Source organism: Ictidomys tridecemlineatus, chromosome 5 (assembly GCF_052094955.1).
Source record: "Ictidomys tridecemlineatus isolate mIctTri1 chromosome 5, mIctTri1.hap1, whole genome shotgun sequence".
In the NCBI taxonomy this organism is placed as follows: Eukaryota; Metazoa; Chordata; class Mammalia; order Rodentia; family Sciuridae; genus Ictidomys; species Ictidomys tridecemlineatus.
Genome location: NC_135481.1, coordinates 196,469,176 through 196,490,058, shown reverse-complemented (window position 1 = coordinate 196,490,058; position 20,883 = coordinate 196,469,176). Strand labels below are relative to the sequence as shown.

At 42.5% G+C, this 20,883-nt stretch overlaps 1 protein-coding gene across 1 annotated transcript; it reads right to left on the bottom strand.

Moving 5' to 3' along the window:
* Window positions 1-1,690: 1,690 nt before the first annotated feature.
* On the bottom strand, window positions 1,691-16,290 carry Wfdc8 (WAP four-disulfide core domain 8). Its single transcript, XM_078052071.1, has 7 exons — window positions 16,002-16,290; window positions 11,074-11,165; window positions 6,659-6,799; window positions 5,240-5,407; window positions 3,371-3,511; window positions 2,353-2,495; window positions 1,691-1,810 (listed from the first exon to the last, which is right to left on the bottom strand). The coding sequence occupies exons 1-6, from the start codon at window positions 16,058-16,060 to the stop codon at window positions 2,356-2,358; spliced, it is 741 nt and encodes a 246-aa protein (XP_077908197.1). The 5' UTR covers window positions 16,061-16,290; the 3' UTR covers window positions 1,691-1,810; window positions 2,353-2,355.
* Between the last annotated feature and the right edge of the window lie 4,593 nt (window positions 16,291-20,883).

Below are 20,883 nucleotides of genomic sequence, written 5' to 3'. Positions count from 1 at the left end.
AATTTCAGATTTCAGAAAAAGTATGTAAGTTTTCTAACCAAGTTTCTATTCTTATTTTGTTTTTCAGCAAGTATAATCTTTAATAAACATCATAGGTCAAGTTGTAAAACTTTTTATTGGTGCATTCTAATTACGTGTAATGGTGGTGCTCATTGTGACGTTCATACATGCACATAACAGAATTTAACTTTCTAGTACCTCCCCTTTCCCCACTTTCTGATCCCCTTCCTCTAACTCAACTGATTTCCCTTCTATTTTTAAAAACTGGTGCATAGTAACTATGCAGAACAGGGGGGTCATCGTGATGTATTTGCACGTGCACATACGTAGTTTGGTCCTCTTGATGCCCTTTTCCTCCCCGTTCTCTTTGCTCCCTTCCCTTCCTTTATTCTACTGTTTTTGTGAGATCCTTTTTTATTTTTAATTCTTTTCTTCTCTCTAGCTTCTGCATGTTAGAGAAAATATTCAACCCTTGACTTTTTGAGTCTGGATTTTTCACTTATTAAGATGTCCCCCAGTTCCATCCATTTGCCAGCAAATGACACCATCTTATTCTTTGTGGCTCTATGAAACTCCATTGTGTATCCGTACCACATTTTCTCAATCCATTCATCTGTTGACGTTCCATAACTTGGCTCTTGTGAATTTTGCTGCTGTAAACTTTGGTGTGCAGGAATGGCTATATAGGATTCTGATGTTAGTTCTTTTGGATAAATACTAAGGAGTGGGATTGCTGAGTCATGGGGTGTTTCTACTTCTAGTCTTTTTTTTTTTTTTAAAGAGAGAGAGAGAGAGAGAGAATTTTAATATTTACCTTTTAGTTTTCGGCGGACACAACATCTTTGTTTGTACGTGGTGCTGAGGATCGAACCCGGGCCGCATGCATGCCAGGCGAGCGTGCTACCGCGTGAGCCACATCCCCAGCCCTCTACTTCTAGTCTTTTGAGGAATCTCCATATTGATATCCACAGTGACTGAACTAATTTGCAGTCCTACCAAAAATGTCTAAGTATACCTTGCATCCTCACTGGTATTTGTATTTGTTACCATTCTAATTAGGATGAGAAGAAACCTCAGGGTAGTTTGGATTTGCATTTTTTTCTGCTCACTTGATATATTATTTGGCAATCTGTATTTCTTCTTTTAAGAAATGTCTGTGTAGTACATTTGCCCATGCATTGATTGGGCTATTTGTTTTTTGGTGTTGAGTTTTTTATGTTCTTTATGTATTCTAGCTATTAATCTTCTGCCCAAAGACTAGCTGTCCAAGATTTCCTCCCATTCTGTAGGCTTTTTATTCTTATTCTGAATTGTTTCCTGTGCTGTGCAGAAGCTTTTTCATTTGATGCCATCCCACTTAATGATTCTTGTTTTTTTTTTTATTGAGCTTTAGGAGTCTTATTAAGAGAAGTTGATCCCTACACCTATATGTTGGTGTCTGGATTCTACATTTTCTTCTAGTTGCGAAGTTTCTAGCCTAATTCCTAGATCTTCGATCCACTTCGAGTTGAATTTTGCCCATGCAAGTTTTTTGAAAGTACCGTGACCAGAACAGCAACAAACAAACGAACATTTACTTTAATTTGACTCTAGAAGTGAAAATTTTAAACAAACTCTTTGCCAAAAAAGCCACAGTAAATGAATGCAAATATACTAGCAATATGATTAAAGTCATTCTAAGAATGCAAGATGGTTCAACATATGACAATTTAATAATTTGTTTTGCCAACAAATTAGAAGAGAACAGTCATTATATGAGCAGATACTTGAAAGGTATTTGATAAAATTCAGCAGTTGTTTCTAGTAGCAGCTGAAAATGGAGAAGAAAAAACCTTAAAAAAGGAAATAAGTGCCATAAAAAACTATTTATCTTTCACACACACACACACACACACATACACACACACACCCCACCACCACCACCACCAGTAGCCACCGACTTTAAAATAAGGAACTAGACACTATTGCTTTTATTTTTATTTTTTTGGTCGTGGGATTGATGGCAGGACCTTGGGCATGCTAACTACATGCTCTGCCATGGAGCTGTACCTCAGGCCCTCACTGCCTTCATTTTCAAGATTATTTTAGAAGTTCTACTCAATAGAAGACAAGATAACAAAGCCATGAAGCTGGAGAAAAGAAGAGCCAAGTTTATCATTATTTTACGATGATATGATTGTATATAAATTTATTATATATAAAACCCCTACATGATAGGATACATAGAATAACCCTATAAATACTGTTACCCTTAATAACAATCTGGTAAGGTAGTTAGCCCAAGACCAACAAAAGAGCTCTTCATTACGCTTATTCATAATTACTCTTCCCATGAGAATATTTTCCACTTACTGTTCATTTCTGGGGTGCCAAGCACATCAGTCCACAGCGTGAACAGCACTTCTCCCCCTCTGGACAATCGCTATCCTGAAGGCACATTGGTTTACTAATCTTTTTACACATCTGAGGCATACGTGGGCAAAAACCTGGTTTGACTTTATGGAGTAAAAACAAGACACTTGACCTTGAAACACTCCATCATAATCAGACACACATTTGGGGAATCTTAGGAAACCCATAAAGGATTTTATCTAATCAAGCCTCTTCCCTTCCCATCACTGAGTGGGGGAGGCACTGTCTATGGCTAGTAACTTGAAGAGCATCATCCCAGACTTGTCCAATCTGATAAGATTCCTGTATTCCCTATGGAATTAATGGGTTTGGGTGGACCCAAAACATCCTTGTCTTATAAATTATAGGAATTGAGGATTATATAGGGGGAAGTGAGTTGGCCAAGTCGCACAGACAGCCTCTGAAAAAGTTGAAGTCAGTTGAAAAAGCTTTGCCTCTTGCAACCTCACCGCGGGTATCTCCAGGCACTACCAATCCCTGGGTCTACTTGGGGAAATTGGTACCTCCAGCCTCAGGAGTGGGAGAGTTGGCTTCTACCCCCAAAGCATTCGCTAACAGTCTTTCCCCGGATCCTCTTTTAGAATGTGAATTTTCAGGAATATACTTAGTGGTTAAGAATCTGAATGTATGTGAATCCACGGACATTGCCACTTTGCAAGTCACGGAAGAATGAGATCCTAACAAATAAATTTTCTTGGGGAAGAATGGAGAGTGATTACCAAGTGTGGTAATGACTTCAAAGAATAGCACAACAGTGTCCAGAGGCCAGGAGGTCAACATGAGAGCACTGGTTGGACATTGAAAGGTGAAATCTCCTCAGATACCTCCAAGGTCAATCCAAGGGGTAGTGGAGGCTCAAGAGACTCCCATTTCATGGGATATCATGGCATCCTCGATCCATGCCCAGTGGACTTTGGGAGGTATGTCTTCCCAAAGTCCTACCCTCTCTGGTCCTTACCTTGCCAGAGGTTGGCACAAACAAAACCACACCTGGAGTCACAGCATTTTTCTGTCATCAGGCAATCCATGTCATTCTTACATGGCTTTGGACACTCCATTCGAGAGGTGTAAGGGAAGAGTGGGCACTGTCCTTTCTTGACTAAAACAAGAGCAGACGTGAGTACCTGCAGACCCCACCATCCCACCACCCTTCAAACAGATTTTCTTTCTCTTCAAAACTAGAATCCCTGCAGCTTGGTTCACTTTACCCTGTCCGCTCTCTCCCTGCCTTCTGGAATGTGGTAGAAAGAATGCTGAGCTCAGCATCTGAAGCCCCAACATGAAGTCTCAGTCCGGTCACTAAATAAGTGACAGCATCCTTCTGTATAAAATAGGGCTGATGATGTCCAGTTCACTCAGATCAAGTTAAGCCCTTGGAAGGGGCCTGGTTTTACTTTGAGTGAAATGGGAAGCTATTGTAGTGTTCTCAATAGAGGATGTCACGGTGGCTCATGTTTTGAAAGGACTGTCGTGGCCAATGTGCTGATAGTGATGATAAAAAGAAGGTGAATGTCAAGTGGAGAGACCCTGGGGCAGACTGTTGCAGCACTGAGAAGGTGACACCTTGTTAGCGGGGCAGCAGCTCTCAGATCTGGGCTGGAGATAGGACTCTGAAGTCATTAGGACCTAGATGGTATTTAAATCAATTCTTCAGGATTTGATGTGGGTCTCCTGGTCTCATCTGGTTGCCAAGTCTATGAGGGTAGATTTTTTTTTTTCCTTCTGTCTCTGGTCAGACCGACCATAGTGCGTTCAACTCTTAGAGGTACAAGTTACCTCTGAGCACGGACCTAAGTTTCCCACAAACCAGCCCAAACCCATTTCCATGGCCTCTTCTTGCTGCTCTGGGGAGAAAAGACCCAGCCCTTGTCCATAGACCCTGATTCCTCAGATCCTCCCACTCAGGGAATGTTCGATTCTAATTCCATCCAGACAGATCCCAAGATGGCCTTGGCCATTCAGGCACATGGGGTGTGGGGGATTGAAACCACTCTACTCCTGACTGATGATGGGTTCTTAGCTAGCTACCTCTCTGTGTTGGTGATGATGGTATGAGGTTGAAATTCTGTGGTGCTGCCTTGTAAATCACACAGTGCCACATCCTGATGAATGGTCACCATCTCTCTCAATTGGTACCATTTAGTGGGCCCAGGCCACTGGACAAGCTGCCATGTCAAGGTTTGGTGTCTTTGAACACATGTCATCCTGCCAAAAATTTGGTGAGGTGTTGGCTACTGTAACAATATTATAGAAGAGAAAACGGAAGCTCCCACAGGCCCAAACACCTGCACTAAGTGGGAAAAGCAGGGTTTTAGTCCAGGTCATGAGTTCAGTAGGACTCTGTCCCCCAGCATTACCAATGATGATCACTCCACTAGAGAAGGAACCCACAGCTCTTACCTTCACCGCACCCTATTCTCTACCTTCAGTGTCTACACTGACTCCCTGGGACTCCAGGCTGGCCTGTCTATGCCTCCTTCTTGGGTGAGTCCTCCAGGTGAGGCTCAATAGGTTGACGTGACGAAAAAAATATCTTTCTCCAAGAAAGTAGGCCTGGATCCCATGAGGCAAAATTTGGGAGCCCTTTATGGGTACTGTGTCGTTTTGAGGTACAACTCCATTCGATGAACACTATCACCATCCCCATTTTGTACACAAGAAAATAGGTTCCGCAAGGCAGGCACTTGGCCCAAGACCTCCCAGCCGGTAAGTGACGGAGCTATGGCTTGAACCCAGGTAGTTCCACCTCCAACTCTGGGCTCTAACCATGCGGGTATTCTGTTTCTGGGCAAACCAAGCCCTCCCCTGGCAGGGATGTGGGTCTCACCAATTAACATGCAGGCCTTCTTGCAGTCATCCAGCCTGAGGAAGTTGTTGGCGTTCCCTTGGCAGCCATGATAGATAAAGGTTCTACACTCCTGTTTTTTAAAGTCATAATACCAACGCTGCAGTCTCATCCTGCAGTCTCCTTCTTTAAAGAGTAGCATGCAGGGTTCTGAGGTCAGGGTGTAAAAAGGGAAGAGCATAAAAGGTAGAGGTAAAAAGAAGGGATAGGATCCCCCCAACTGTCCTAGCTGATGGTGTTATCATCCAAGTCAGAAAAAGCCACACTCCAAAAAAGTAGGTTCTGGCCCTGGCTCCACGACTAGTATTGTCCACTGAATTCTCCTAACATCACTTCTTTCTCGCAGAGGTGATTTTGAAGGGCATCTGAAGATACTTTGGAGTTGATCTTCTCCACTGCTTTGAGCTTTGAGAGGCCAGGACCTGTTCAGGAACTGTATCCAAAGTGCCTAACAAAGCAGCTGGCACATAGGAAGGAAAAAATAGTCCCTGATGTCTGAAAACCCATCAGCTAAGCTGTTGTGTTCCCCTGTTGACATAAAACGTCTCATGGACATCTGCATCAAATGAAGTCGCTCTAAGACCATGACAACGTGAGACAGAAAGCAAGATATCTGTGAAATTCATAAAACACCAAACACTTGCCTGTTCCACCCAACGTCAGTGACTTCAGCTCCCTCACTCTGCCTGCTCCCTCTGTGGATGAGACTCCCCGAGGAGCCGAGCCGCAGCTTTGCCCCCACTTCCTGACAGTACAGATTCTAAAGCCCTCCCCCAAATCATCCAAAGACCAAATCCTGTAATACACCCTAGCAGTTGCTTCCCGAGATGTCACATGGTTATCCACAGTGGACATTCTCCCTCCCTGTAATCAGTAATGAACCCAACTTGTTCAGCTCCAGGTATGTTCCTGGTAGTCTTGGCCAAAGGGCACCGACCACGAATACCAGTTGGATAAATGAATGAACGAACAAATGAATCTCTGTCAAATGTACACACTCTTATAAGATGTGCATGGGAATACTCACGGGTTCCCAGAAAATCTCCTTGAAAAGACCAAGAGTCTGAAAGGAACCCAGCACCTAAGTTAACTGAGATTTGATTTTGTCACAGGGCCAACCACAGTTTCTCAGCACACAGTGAGCACACTAGAGTATTAATTGTTCATGAAAGAGTGAATGTGGGACCCAAGAAGGCAAGCATCAGTATTGTCTAGTTGATGGCCACCATGCCTGGACTCATGACTTACACTTAAGGGTGAGAGTTAAATTGGACAGTGAGAAAAATGCAAACTTGGGACTCTTTGTCCTGCTATCAGAAGGAATTGTTCAGCCATTTCTGGATGGAGTAAGAAGTGGGGATCCTCAAAAGTCACCTCCGCCCCCAGCCTGAGTGCCACTACCTTCATATGGATCCATGCACTTCTTCCCACAGGCAAAAGTGCAGCACTTCATGTAATCTGGGCAGTTGAAATCCGATTTGCATAAATCCGGCCTCATGACGTCACAGAAGAGCCGCTCTCTGGGGCACTCTCCAGGTTTCACTGCAAGAAAGAATTGTCCAAATTCACATCCCAGGAGTTTAAGCTCTTCTCCTCCAGGGCAACGGTGAATGGTGAAAATGTCCCAGTCCTATCCTGTGCCTTCGATTCCCAGCTCTCATTCTGCTTACATTTGGGATCCATGGCTGCCTCTCCCACCACTTTTGGTCCATTTAGAAGGAGGTGAATCCGGAATTTGTGCCCAGGTAGAACTGAAGGAAAAACGTCTTAGATCCCAAAGGCAGGTGCTTCAGTAAGGACAAAGGCCCTTGCTCTAAATTAAGGAGCTCCCAATCTTCTTGAACCCTAATATTTTAAGGCTTAACTCCTCTGTCTCCAACATCTGAGGCAATCGAAGAAATTAGTAAAGAATCATGGAAACATCATGGAAATAGGAGTCTGGAGTCCTGACTTTGGTCCCTTGACTTCTGTGAACTCAAGACCAATCTAAGTTCAACAGCGTGAATTCTGACTTACCTCTAAGACAGGAAGAAATGGTGGAGTGGGAGGAGCATCATTGGCAGACTGATTGCAACACTAACTAGCTAAATAATCTTGGGACAGTCTCTTCCTTTGTCTGAGTCATCCATGTCCCATCTCTAAAATGAGAATGGCAACCCTTACTGTACAGGTCAGTTAGAATTAAATGGGATGATGTTCATAGTACACGGATCACAGGGCCTGCTAAGAGTTCTGCAGATACATGGCTGCTTACTCCGTTTTTAGGGATAAGTATGGATGCTGATTTAAGTGCTTGCAAAAGACAGGTTTCCAACATTGCACCCCCAAGATTCCAGTCCTCTGAATCAAACAGGAATGCAGGCACTGCCGTGAAAGGATCCTGCATGTGTAGTGAAGTTCAAAGTCAGTTGACCTTAAGAGACAGAGATTATCCAAGTGGGTCAGACCCAGTCAGTTGGGTCCTTTAAAAGAAGAAGGTTGGGAGTGAAGAGGTTGCAGAGATTGAGACTGTGAGGAGGAGCTGTCCTACTATCGCTAGCTGTGAACATAATGGAGGTCAAGTGCCAATAAATGAAGGTGGCCTTTCGAAGTCGACAACCAGTCAGGAAATCGGAGCTTCCATCCTAAAACGGCAAGAGAAGGGCTATGCTAACAACCGGTGCACTTAGGGAGAGGACCCTGAGTCCCGCTGAGAACGGCGGCCCTGTCTGACACTTTGGTCTCAGCCTGACGAGAATCAGAGCAGAAAACCCAGGCGCACCAGGCCAGACTGATGAGCTCCAGTGGGCTCTGCAGCAGCAGGCACTAATACAGGCCAGAGATGGAGCATGTCTCCAGTGGAACCTAATCAGAGACCTACGATCTTTTTAGATAGGACTGGGTCTTGTAATCATAGAAGTTTAGAATTCAAAGGACCATATTTATCTTTAATACCACCCTCCTAATTTCATAGGCTTAAAAGAAAATGAGGTCAAAAAGGATGCTACAGTGACTCAGTGACAGGCCCAGGATTCTCAGCCCAGAACTCGCCTCAGAAGCCCCACATCTTCCCCAAGGATGGGCCACTGAGACTTTTAGCCTTCTTCAGCTAGTCTTACTCATCACATCTCTCTAAATGCACCCTCCAAGGATGGCCCAAAGCTAAGAAGAGTACATGGTTCCTGATCTGGAGTGGACATCAAAACTCTCTGTGTATCTTTAAGTAAATAAGGACTCTGGACTGAAATCAGAATCTCTAGTAAGTAAGGCCTACTGACCCTAATTTTTCCCCCTTTTTTTAAAAAAGAATTATTTCATCTAATTTATCATATATGACAGCAGAATGCATTTCAATTCATACTACACACATAGAGCATGATTTTTCATGTCTCTAGCTGTACACAAAGTACAGTCACACCATTCGTATCTCATACTTGTGCTTGGGTAATGATGTCCATCTCATTCCACTGTCTTTCCTACCCCTCTGTGCCCTCCCTTCCCCTTCATCCCCTTTGCCCTACCTAAAGTTCCTCTATTCCTCCCATGACACCCCCATCCCCATTATGGATCAGCATCCTAATATCAAAGAAAATATTTGGCATTTGTTTTTTTGGGATTGGCTTACTTCACTTAGCACAATATTCTCTAACTCCATCCATTTACCTGCAAATGTCATGATTTTATTCTCTTTTAATGCTGAGTAATATTCCATTGTATATATGTACCACAGTTTCTTTATCCATTCATCTACTGAAGGGCATCTAGGTTGATTCCACAATTTAGCTATTTTTTAAAAGTTTTTGAAATTTGTTTTAATTAGTTATACATGACAGTAGGATGCATTTATGCCGTTTGATATATCATACAAAGATGGGATATAATTTCTCATTTTTCTGAGTGTCCATGTTGCAGAATCACATTGATCATGCAGTCACATACAGCAATAATGTCTGCTTCATTCTACTGTCTTTCCTATCCCCACATTCCCTCCCTTCCCCTCCCAATCACTTCCCTCTACCTAATCTAAGGTAATACTATTCTTCCCTAGTGCCCCCCCGCCTTATTGTGAATTAGCACCCATATATTGGAGAAAACATTTATCGGCCTTTGGTTTTATGAGATTGGCTTATTTCGCTTAGCATGTTTTCTCCAACTCCAAGCATTTACTGGCAAATGCCATATTTCACTCTTCTTTAAAGCTGAGTAATATTCCATTGAGTATACATACCACATTTTCTTTATCCATTCATCTATTGAGGGACACCTAGGTTGGTTCACAGTTTAGCTATTGTGAATTGAACTGCTATATATACATTGATGTGGCTGCGTCCCTGTAGTATGCTGTTTTTAAGTCCTTTGGCTATAAACCGAGGAGTGGAACAGCCGCTGACCCCAATTTTTAGAAAGCCTCCTGGGTAATCCTAAGGCAGGTTGGTAGGCACCATGGGATAAGCTACCACTTGGGGACCATTGCTCAAGATTTGGGCACAGAAAGAGTTTGGCAAATTAAATATGGAGACCTCAAAAGGGTAAAGAGAAGTAGGAAGGGAAACCTTGGGATTAGGAGGTAAAGCCAATCATCTCACTAGAGTTGATTCTCCGGCTTCCAGCAGCCATTTTAACCTTTGCTTGGGTTTTGGACATTGGGCTCCTCTCCTGATTATCAGCTTGAGTTCTTTACCTAGAATAGAACCCCCTCCCTCCCTGGCCAGCTCTTCTTAGTCACCTACTGCCCCGACACACGATTAAATCAGTCAGGGTCACTCCAGGAGAACTGGGCTGGCACGGAATAACCACACAAAGACAGAGAAATACCTTTTTCTTTGGTTTCTGGGACGCGGGCCCCTCTGACCCAGCTCCCACAAAGGAGGCAAGGCAGGCCTTGAACCTGGCTTTCATTGGGGAGGCTGTTTGAAAGAACATTCATCCTGAAAAAGGGCCAAATGTGTAGGATTACCAAGGAACAAGGGGCAGCCCCCTCCAATCAGGTAACGTTCAATCCCAGAGCTATACCTTGCTTTCAGAGCGGAGGCAAGTCCCCTTGCCCTGCAGGGTGCAATGCCAGTCCAGTCCCTCTTCATTCAGGACTTAACTGTGTGTGCATGGCTCCTGCTCAGGGTGGTCCCCATAACTCACCCTGGGTGCATACCCCCTGGTACACTCCCCTGGAGTTCTGCATTTGCCAGAGATGTTCCCCAGAGTCCTGCTCTCATGACATTCCTGGGTGATCACATCCATTCTCACAATCCTGACTGATTCCCAGATCCATCCTGTTCCTTTTATTCAACTGCCTGGGAACAATTATTCAGGCAGACTCATGGGTAACTCTGTTCTAACATGTTTAAGAACTACCGTGTCCCCATGCCTAAGCTGCACCTCCCTGCCCCTGTTCCCCATCTTGGTATTTGACATCAACAGTTGTTGTTAGAATCTAGACATTCTTTCCTCCCCCGTCACCCCAGCATCCTGTCCATCATGGCTTCTGGCCAATTTTGTCTCCAATCTCCTTAAAATCGACCTTTTCTCCTTCTTTACCGCACTCCCTTGACTCAGCCCCTGCCTTCACGCTCTCGTCCCCAAGACTGCAGCCATGTCCTCACTGATCCTCTCCTCTCAGGCTCCTGCACAGTGACTCATACATTTAAAAAAAGACCCTGGAAGACATATTTTGGGAAAAGTTAGGGAAATAACTTGGGGAGAACAGGCAGGGGAGGATTTGGGGAGCTTAGAGTGGAATCCACAGTAGGGTGACCTCAGGCGACACTAGCTTTGCACCCCAACCTCGGCCTCCAAGCATGCCTCTCACAGGAAAACGGCGGCAGCTGTTCTGAACCCACCTTTGATCCTGTTGGACTGCGATGCAGAAGTCTGCTCCAAAGAGAGAGGGAGAAGCAGCAGGAGAGCTACATTCCTCCAAGAGAAGGCGGGGCTGTGGAGAGAAGGGCAGATGTGTGAGAGAAGAGGGATCCGCGTGAGGCATGATCCAGAGGAGGCACAAAGTGTGCAGAGGAGCCTTCCCGGGGATCCCCCAGAACCCCTTAGTTCTCACATAAGAAAAAGGAGCCCGTTGGGACGGGGCAGGCCTAGACATTCATCCCAGAACTCTCCCCGGGTGTCTCATACTCTGCCACGGTGCTGCGCCTTGTCCTACCCAGACCCCTGTCCACCCTGCTTCTCCTGGGTGAAAGGCCACACCTGGGTGATTAAAGGATGTGTTTGGAACAGTTGTGGCGTTGATGTGCACACAGTCATTCCTTGGGCAACCCCTGACACTGGTGAGCACCTCTTCTTTGCTCCACTGATGACAGAAAATAGACAGCAAGAGATTTTCTGCAAGGCCTGAGCAGACCCTGCTGGGTCTTGGATCTCAGAAGTAAAAATGATCCCAGATGGCGGCAAGTTAGCAAAAAGATTCCTCTCATTCCTTCTGGGGCATTCCAAGGCTCAGCTCCTATGATACTCCTAGACAACCCGAGAAGTGGATAATCTTCCCCTGCTCACCCAAACCCCCATTTTCCATATGTCTTTTCAAGATCTAAGTGTGTTTTTTATTTTAAGATGTGAAGAACTAACAGCATCTTACTGCAGTAACTCTTGGAGAGAACACATTTCAAAATCAGAGAGAGAGAGAGAGAGAGAGAGAGAGAGAGAGAGAGAGAGAGAGAGACTGATCTTTATGCCATTTATTCACGTGGGCCTCATTTATACATGGAATCAGGTCTTGAGGAAGCTATGCAGAGATCCTCCAGCATCCGGAAGCCACATTATGTGGTGACTAAGGTGAAGACATGTCACCGTATCCACATTTGCTCCCTCCTCCCCAGAATTCTAATGCTGTATCTTCCCCCAATTCTACAGCAGCTCCTGGACTCTTCATTAGTGGTGATTACAACCCCAATCCAGTGATCTTGCCTTGGGTCCTGGCTTGGTCACTTTAACTGCAGCATATCTTGGATCCTTAGTTTCCTCATATGGAAAATGGAAATCATACAACTAACCTGGAAACTTTGCTTTTACTGTGGGGATTAAGATGAGAAAGGATGAAGACTTAACTCAGCAATATAGGATGGTAGAAAAGTTGATGCCTGCACTTGGACCTGAGTTCACGTTCCAGATCCAGCCACTCCCACCCGTGGGGTCTGGCCTGTCACCAAGCCTCAGCTTTTCATAAAGGAAATAATAATAGCAAAAGCTGCCTCTTAGACATGAGGATTAATTGAACTATGGTAGGGAATCATGGTAACTGGCGTATGATCAGTGCTCGATATATGTTCAACAGGAAACAGATAACAAGGAAACAGTGATTGCCCCAATACTACCCACGGCGCTTTCAGCTTTGAAGTTCCCTAGTCAGAAACCGTGCCATCTCTTCAGTCCCCTGAGAGATCAGACAAGAGGCCCTGTGTGTCTTAAGTTCGCATGATCAAGTCGTACTTTTGGTTTGAAATTTAACCAGATATACCTATTCACTGAGTCTTGAGAATTAGCTGGTCAGATGAGCCCACAGCCTATTAGTAGAAGCAGGGCTCCTGGGGTGGATATGGAGGGGGGACACAGATGAACAGGACTTCCAAACAATTGAGGGTATTCGGTTATAATTTTTAGTGTGTGTGTGTGTGTGTGTGTGTGTGTGTGTGTGTATCAATGCTTATTACACATATAGAGCACAATTTTTCATATCTCTGGTTGTATACGAAGTAGAGTCACACCATTTGTGTTCTTCATACATGTACTTAGGGTAATGATGTCCATCTCATTCCACCATCTTTTTTACCCCCATGCCCCCTCCCTTCCCCTCCCACCCCTCTGCCCTATCTAGAGTTCATCTAATCCTCCCATGCTCCCTGTCCCTACCCCACTATGAATCAGCCTCCTTGTATCAGAGAAAACATTCGGCCTTTGGTTTTTTGGGATTGGCTACCTTCACTTAGCATTATATTCTCCAACTCCATCCACTTACCTGCAAATGCCAAGATTTTATTCCCTTTGAATCCTAAGAAATATTCTATTGTGTATGTAAACCACATTTTCTTTATCCATTCATCCACTGAAGGGCATCTAAGTTGGCTCCACAGTTTAGCTATTGTGAATTGTGCTGCAATAAACATTGATGTGGCTGTGTCTCTGTTGTACTGGGTCTTTTGTGGCAACTTAAGCAGTTTAGGATTGTTTTGTCTATTTCTGAAAAAAAGTGAATAATAATTTGCTAACAATTTGGATAACCTAGAAGAAATAGGTAAATTTCTAGAAACACATCAATACTGAATCATGAAGAAACAGAAAATCTGAATAGTCCTACAATGAGTAAGGAGATTAAATCAGTAAGACCAAGTCAAAGGAAATCCCAGAACCCATTAAAGAAAATTCCAGAACCCAAGGGCTCAAATGCTGAATTCTACTAAACACAGCAAAGGAGAACTGCAGACCAATCCCTCTCAAACTCTTCCAAGGAAGTTGACATGGAAGGAATATTTTCAAACTCATTTTATGAAGCCAGCATCACCTTGATACCAAAGCAAGGAGAAGACACTTCAAGAAAATAAAAAGCATTGTCCAATGCTCCTGATGAACATAGATACAAAAATCCTCAACAAAATATCAGGAAAGCAAATTCAGTGACACATTGAAAGAATTATCCACTGTTATTGTGAAAAAAAAGATTAAAAATAAAAAATTCTGGTAAGGATATAGAAAAAGGAGAGCTTTTATATACTGATGGTGGGAATGTAAATTAGTGCAGCCATTATGGAAATACTATGGAGATTCTTCAGAAAACAAATAGAACCACCAGGTGACCCAGCAATGCCACTGTGGGGTGTACATCCTCAGGAAATGAAGTCATTACATCAAAAAGAGACCTGCACACCCATGTTATGGCCACACTATTCTCAATAGCCAGGTTTTAGAATCAACCAAGATATTCTTTGATAGGTGAATGGATAAAAATACTGTCATGTATAATAATTAAAACAAACATATTATATATGCACAACCCAATATTATTCAGCCATACAAAGATGAATCATGTGACTTGTGACAACATGGGTAGAACTGGAGGACGGTATGTTAAGTGAAAGGACCTAATTGCAGAAAGACAAGTACCACAAGTTCTCATTCATTTGTAGAAGCTAAAAAAGTTGATCAAGTGAGTGAGGTGGTACATGCCTATAATCTCAGCCACTCAGGAGGCTGAGGCAAGAGGATCACAAGTTTGAGGCCAGGCTTCACAACTTGGTGAAATCTCATCTCAAAATAAAAAAAAAAAAAAGAAGAAGAAGTGCTGAGGATGTAGCTCAGTGGTAGAGCATCCTTGGATTCAATCCCCAGCACAATCAATCAATCAATCAATCAGTAAAATAAAGTTGATCTCATTAAAGTTGAATGTAGACTAGATGTCACTAGAGGAAAGGAAGAGTATGGGGAGAGAAGATGGAGGGAGAGTGAATAATGGGATCAAAATACAGTTAGTAGCTTTAATGTTCTAGAGCACAGTAGGGCAACTAATATCTACAATTAATTAAATATTTCAAGATAACTAGAAAGGGGCTGGGAATGTGGCTCAAGCGGTAGCGCGCTCGCCTGGCATGCGTGTGGCCCGGGTTCGATCCTCAGCACCACATACCAACAAAGATGTTGTGTCCGCCGAAAACTAAAAAATAAATATTAAAAAATTCTCTCTCTTTCTCTCTCTCTCTCTCCCTTAAAAAAAAAAAAAGATAACTAGAAAGGAAGACCTTGAAGTTTTTCAACACATAGAAATGATATTAGAGGAGATAATTACTCAACCTGATTTGATCATTATACATTGTATACACATATCAAATTATAATATTATAACCATAAATAAGTACAAATATCATGTCAGTTATAAAATAAAAATTAATTTTAAAATGTATCATTCACTACAAAAACTAATAAATTCAATATTAATAGAATGCAGAGGAAAACCATGTGATAATCTCAGTGGATGCAGAAAAAGCGTTTGATAAAATTCAGCATCTGTTTATGATCTCAATAGGTTAGTTAGAGAAGGAATTTACCTTAACCCAGTAGTCTACATAGCACAACGTCACAGCTAGGATCACACTCATCAGTGAACAGCTGGAAGCTTTTTTGTTAAGATTAGGAACAAGACAAGGATGCCTACTCTCACCTTTTTAAAAACATGCTATAGGAAGTGCTAGCCATGGAAATTAGTAGAAATAAATAAATAAATAAATATTATCCAAATAACAAAGGAAGAACTGAAATAATGTGTATGCTGATAACATGATTCTTCCATAGAAAACCCTAAAGACTCTCCCAAAAAAAGTTATTAGTACTCATAGATGGGGCTGGGGTTGTGGCTCAGAGGTAGAGGACTCGCCTAGCATGTGCGAGGCTCCGGGTTTGATCCTCAGCATCATATAAAAATAAATAAATAAAGATATTGTGTCCAATTACACCTAAAAAATAAATATTTCTTAAAAAAGAACTCGTAGATGAATTCAGTAAAACTACAGGATACAAAATCAACATGCACAGATCAGCAGTGTTTCTATACATTAACAATAAGCTATCTGAAAAAGGAATTAATAATCTCATTTACAGTGCCACAAAAACATATTGATGAGTAACTTTAAATAAAACAGTGAAAGATCTGTGTTCTGAAAACTATAAAACATTGACGTAGGACACTGAAGAACAGGAGTGAATGGAAAGATAGCCCACGTTCATGGGTTGAAGGATTAGACACTGTTAAAAACCCATACCATTCAGAACCTACCTTTTGGCCCAGACTTTCCAGATGGCAGAAGTTTCTCCTTGTAGTAAACTGAGAAGCATTTTGCACTTGAAAGGAGCTAGGAGAGCAGTGTGAATTTCCAGGTTACGACTTTTAGAAATTATGGGTAGAAGTTACGGGTGAGGCCCCACTAATACTCTGCTAAATTCTGCTACCACTCACTGCTCCCCCACTTGGAGAACGCCCAATCCCAGGTCCTGTTTTCATGGTTGAGAGCTTGTTCACAACCTCTTCATCCCAGTGGCATAGTGTGATCTGCTGCATGGCCAGTCAACCAGGAATGTGCTTTGAGCCTGAACAGAAGACCTGGAGAAGGACAACTACTCCAAAGGTCTGGCTGATAAATCTTTCCCTAAACCCAGCCAGAGCATGTGCGTAGTAAGCTTCTCTAAAGAAATTTACCTTCTAAATAACTCCTGCACAGATAATAATAATAAATGCTAAGTTTGGAGCCCTCCCTGTACAGATCTATAATGTGTTGCTAAAATATTTTAAATCTTCCTAATTTTTTTGTCCTTTTGACTTATCCATAATTGAGAATGTTGAGGGCTCTCAACATGACCACGGATTTCTTGAATTATGCCTATAATTGCTTCAGTGCTTACCATATATCCTGATTCTATTGATTTAGGTAAATACAAATGCATTCCCAGTGAATTAAATCTTTCATTATTATCTAGAGATCCCCCATCTCTCTCTCTCTCTCAAATTGATCTTTATCTTACAGTTTTTTATTACCTGATATTAATCTAACTATATTTTTCTTATTATTTGCATTTGCTTAGGCTTTCTTCCCATCTTTTTGCATTCAGCCATCTCAAGTACTTATCTTTTGTCTGTTAAATAACATCAATCTACATTTTTAAAAAATGCTGTCTGGCAATTTTTGCCTATTAATTGACATTTATTATTGGTATTTATGACATAGGTGGATTCATTTCTACAATCTTGAGTTTTCTATGGTCTGTTCTTCTTACTCTTGAATTCTGTACTTGCAAATTCACCTACTTGCTAAAATTTGTCACTCAGAGTCACCCAACACACACATTCCCACCTAAAGGTGAATCCTTGGTTCAATTCAAACTCTAAACTGGGGGCCCTTTTACAGTCTAGTTAGTGCTACACTTTTCACATTTTTGTGTTTTTTTATTGGTGATTTCACTGTTCAAAGTGGCCCCCAAGGGGGGTGTAGAAGTGCTAACTTGTGTTTCTAAGAGCAAGATGACTGTGATGTGCCTTACCAAGAAAACACATTTGTTAGATGACGTCATTCAGGCACAAGTGATAGTACCGCTGGTCATGATTCAATGTTTATGAAACAACATTTAAAAAACACAGTTCTTTAAACAGAAGCATGTGCCAAGCATGGTGGTACACACCTGTGATCCCCAGGACCAGGGAGGCTGAGGCAGGAGAATCACAGGTTCTGGGCCAAACCTTAGTAATTTTGCAAGACCCTGTCGTAAAATAAAGAATAGAAAGGGCCAGGGGTGGGTAGCTCAGTGGAAGAACACCCAATCCTAGGCCCTGTTTTCATGGTTGAGCCTCAACCCCTGGTACGATAAAAACAAACCAACCAATAGAAGCACCCATAGAACAAGGTTGTGCATCAACCAGTTTATGAAAAGGTGACTGGAGGCTTAAAGGAGGCTAACCCTGGGATTTTCTCCCAGGAGCAATGGCTCAGTATTTGCTAATTTGGTGACTTTAGAGAACATAACTACCAGAAATAAGGAGCATCAACTGCACTTTTATTAGCTTTGCTTTTGTCTGGGGTACAAGTAGCTTTGAGCTCTCCAGGACTTGCCACAATATTTTTCTTGTTCAAGAAATCTCGGTTCCTGTCGTCGACTTCTCTGTTCCAGGAGGGGGCTGAAGGAGCAGCTCCTGCCTGGCTCCCGCACATGGCAGAGGGGAAGCAACAGTGGAGCTGGCAGAGACCCACCTGGCTTACATCCTGGTTACAGCCTTTTCATGCCCAGGTTTCATCCATTTCATTGGCCAGAGCACAGATTACAGCCAAGTTCAAAGTCAAAGAGGCAGGGACACCTATTCCTTTCACAAGAGATTCTGCAAATCACAAGGCAACAGGCAGAGACCTAATCTCCTTAAAGAAAGGATGGAATCCGCAACTATGATCAATGATATATCCCATCATTATGGCTCCCTTTTGAGTTAAAAAATGATGTGTATGTTTATGTGTGTGTATATATATCATATATATTTTTTTTCTGAGAAAATATAAAGCTACCCTGTTTCAGACGACTGAACACTGGGACACTTGCCCTGCAGATGCCCAACGCACCTTACCTGGGCTCCGACAGCCACGTTGGGTTGCTCCTACACATTGGTACCTCTTCAGTCTGCTCCGTCTTGGGCAGACTGATTCTTGGGGAACCTCTCCTCATTGGCTGTGACTTCTCATGGCAGGCCACTCTAACCTCTGGATGTCCTCCTCAATCTCCTTGGGCTCTGACCCTTTATGTCTGTTGGCCCCAGGAATGGACACCCCTTATCACCCTGCTCAAGTTGTTGTTGTTGTTTTAACCGTGTACAGGGTCTTGACCTCCCACATGGACTTCCTCCTTCACAACCAAGCCATAACAAGCCTCTGTCCACGGGAACGACTTCCTGACGTGGCTCCAGGCTTGGGTTCCTCCCTGGGCTGTTTCCCTGCATGAGCACCCCCCAGCCCACTGAGGTGGACGCCTTTCTTACCAAACTGTGCTGCTCCCCACCCCTCCACTGGGCAGTCTCCTACCTAACTAGGTTCCAGCAGCCTTCTACAGAGATGCCCTTCTCCTGTCGTGGCTCTGACGCCCACACTGGGTCACTGTGGCTTCTTTCCCCTTGGGGCAGATGCCTACCTTGATCTGTCCCACCTGATGGCTTCCGGACTGACTAGTTCTATTTGTGCAAATGAAAGAAAACAGGAAAAGATGCTTTTTCTTTTTGCAAAAGTATTATGAAAAAGATATAAAAATAAAATATGCATTAAACATTAGTGTTTGATCTAACAAACTACTGTGAAGTGACCACTCATTAACTGAGGTCAAGTAAAACAAGATCTGGAACATTAGAAGTCCCTTGCTTGTTCCTTCCCAGTCACAACCCTTCCCATCCTCCCGAGGAAGCTGATGATAACAAAGTCTTGCTCTTCTTTTCTATATTTTTAGAATTGAACTCTGTATTTTTAAAATGTGCTTTTTTTAACGTCATATGCTTGTGTTTTATATAATAGGAGCCATTTGGAAAGTGTTCTTCTGGGCATAGCTTTTTGTGTTCAACGTTATGAGTTCCATCCACACTGATCCATGTAGCTGTATGTCATTGATTTTTCTTGTTGGATCATCTGTTGTATGACTCTATGCAGTCTATCTATTTGACCTTCTGGATTGTTTCCAATTTGCAACTATTAAGAATAAGATGCTGTAGGGCTGGGGTTGGGGCTCAGGGGTAGCGCGCTCGCCTAGCGCATGCGAGGCCCTGGATTTGATTCTCAGCAACACATAAAAATAAATAAATAAATAAATAAATAAAGCAAAGGTATTGTCCAACTACAATTAAAAAAATAAAAATATTTTAAAAAGATGCTATGAATATTCTGCTTGTGTTCACAGGTGCACAGGGACAGGGATTCCCGTAGGTTATGTTCCTGAGATTGAAGTAGCTGGGTCACAGGGTGTGTGTCTCTTCAACTTCTTGAGCTGATGGCAAACTATTTCCTAAACAGTTTGAACCAATTCAGTACACTTTCTTGCACCTTTGACTTTTTTCTGGAATGATTTTTTCTTCTCCCTAAAGGACTTTCTTTAGAAGTCCCTTTGGTGAGGATTTGTGGGTGGTTAGCACTCCCATTTTTTGCTGTCTGAAATAACTTTTGTTTGTTCCTATTCTTAAAGAGAGACAGAGGGAGAGAGAGAGAGAAGGCTCACTCTGTATTCTGAGCCAAGTTAGCAGTTGTTTTCTAAGAGCCCAATATTCTGCAGTCTTCAGGGTTCCACTGCTGTTTTCTTGAGCAATCCTTTGTTAGTCAAATAGTTTCTTTGTTTTTGCTTCCACTGCAGTTACACGTTTTGTTTCTAGGTATTCTATCTGGCACTTTCTCAAACATTCTGGTCATTTTTATGTCCTCTTTCGCTCTAGCTATGCCGATAATGTTCTTTTTAAGTTTCTTTCTGTTCATTCTAGTGATACTGATCATCTTGATTGATAAAATATTTTATAATTGACAAAAATTTATATATATGAATATATTTAGTGATTGCACAATGTATACATGTATCAAAGTATTACATTGCACACAGTATATACATAATATTTTGGTACGTGCATATATTGTGAAATCACAAAATCAAGGTAATTGCCATATCCATCGCCCCACATACTTATTTTTTTGTGTTGGGAACACTAAAATCTACTCTCAGCACATTCGAAGTATTTCTATTTACTGATTTTGCATTTAGTCTCTGAGAACTGCTTGTGCAGATCTTTTTGATTGAAATGTTTGTCATTTTCTCTTCAATTTGTATATTAGGGAAAATGACTTTTGGTTTGTCATATGTATTGCAAATATTTCCCTCAGTCTTCCCTTTTTCTTGAATGTAACATTTTTTATTTGTTATTTTTAGTTATACATGGTGGTGGAGTGTGTTTTGACATATTATACACACATGGAGTACAACTTCCATTCTTCTGGTTGTACGTGATGTGGAGTTGCGTTGGTCTTGTGTTCACATATGAACACAGGATAGCAATGTCCGATCCATTCTACCCTCTTTCCTATTCCTATTTCCCCTTCTTCCCTCCATTCCCCTTTGTCCAATCCAAAGTCTTTCTTTCCCACCCTACCCCCTTATTGAGT

Coding starts and splice junctions, on each gene's coding strand:
- Wfdc8 (XM_078052071.1), bottom strand. CDS start 16,060: ATGCTTCTCAGTTTACTACAAGGAGAAACTTCTGCCATCTGGAAAGTC. Junction 11,166..16,001: donor TGGAAAGTCTGGGCCAAAAG/GTAGGTTCTGAA, acceptor TTCTCTCCACAG/CCCCGCCTTCTCTTGGAGGA. Junction 5,408..6,658: donor GTGCATGGATCCATATGAAG/GTAGTGGCACTC, acceptor CCCTGACCTCAG/AACCCTGCATGCTACTCTTT.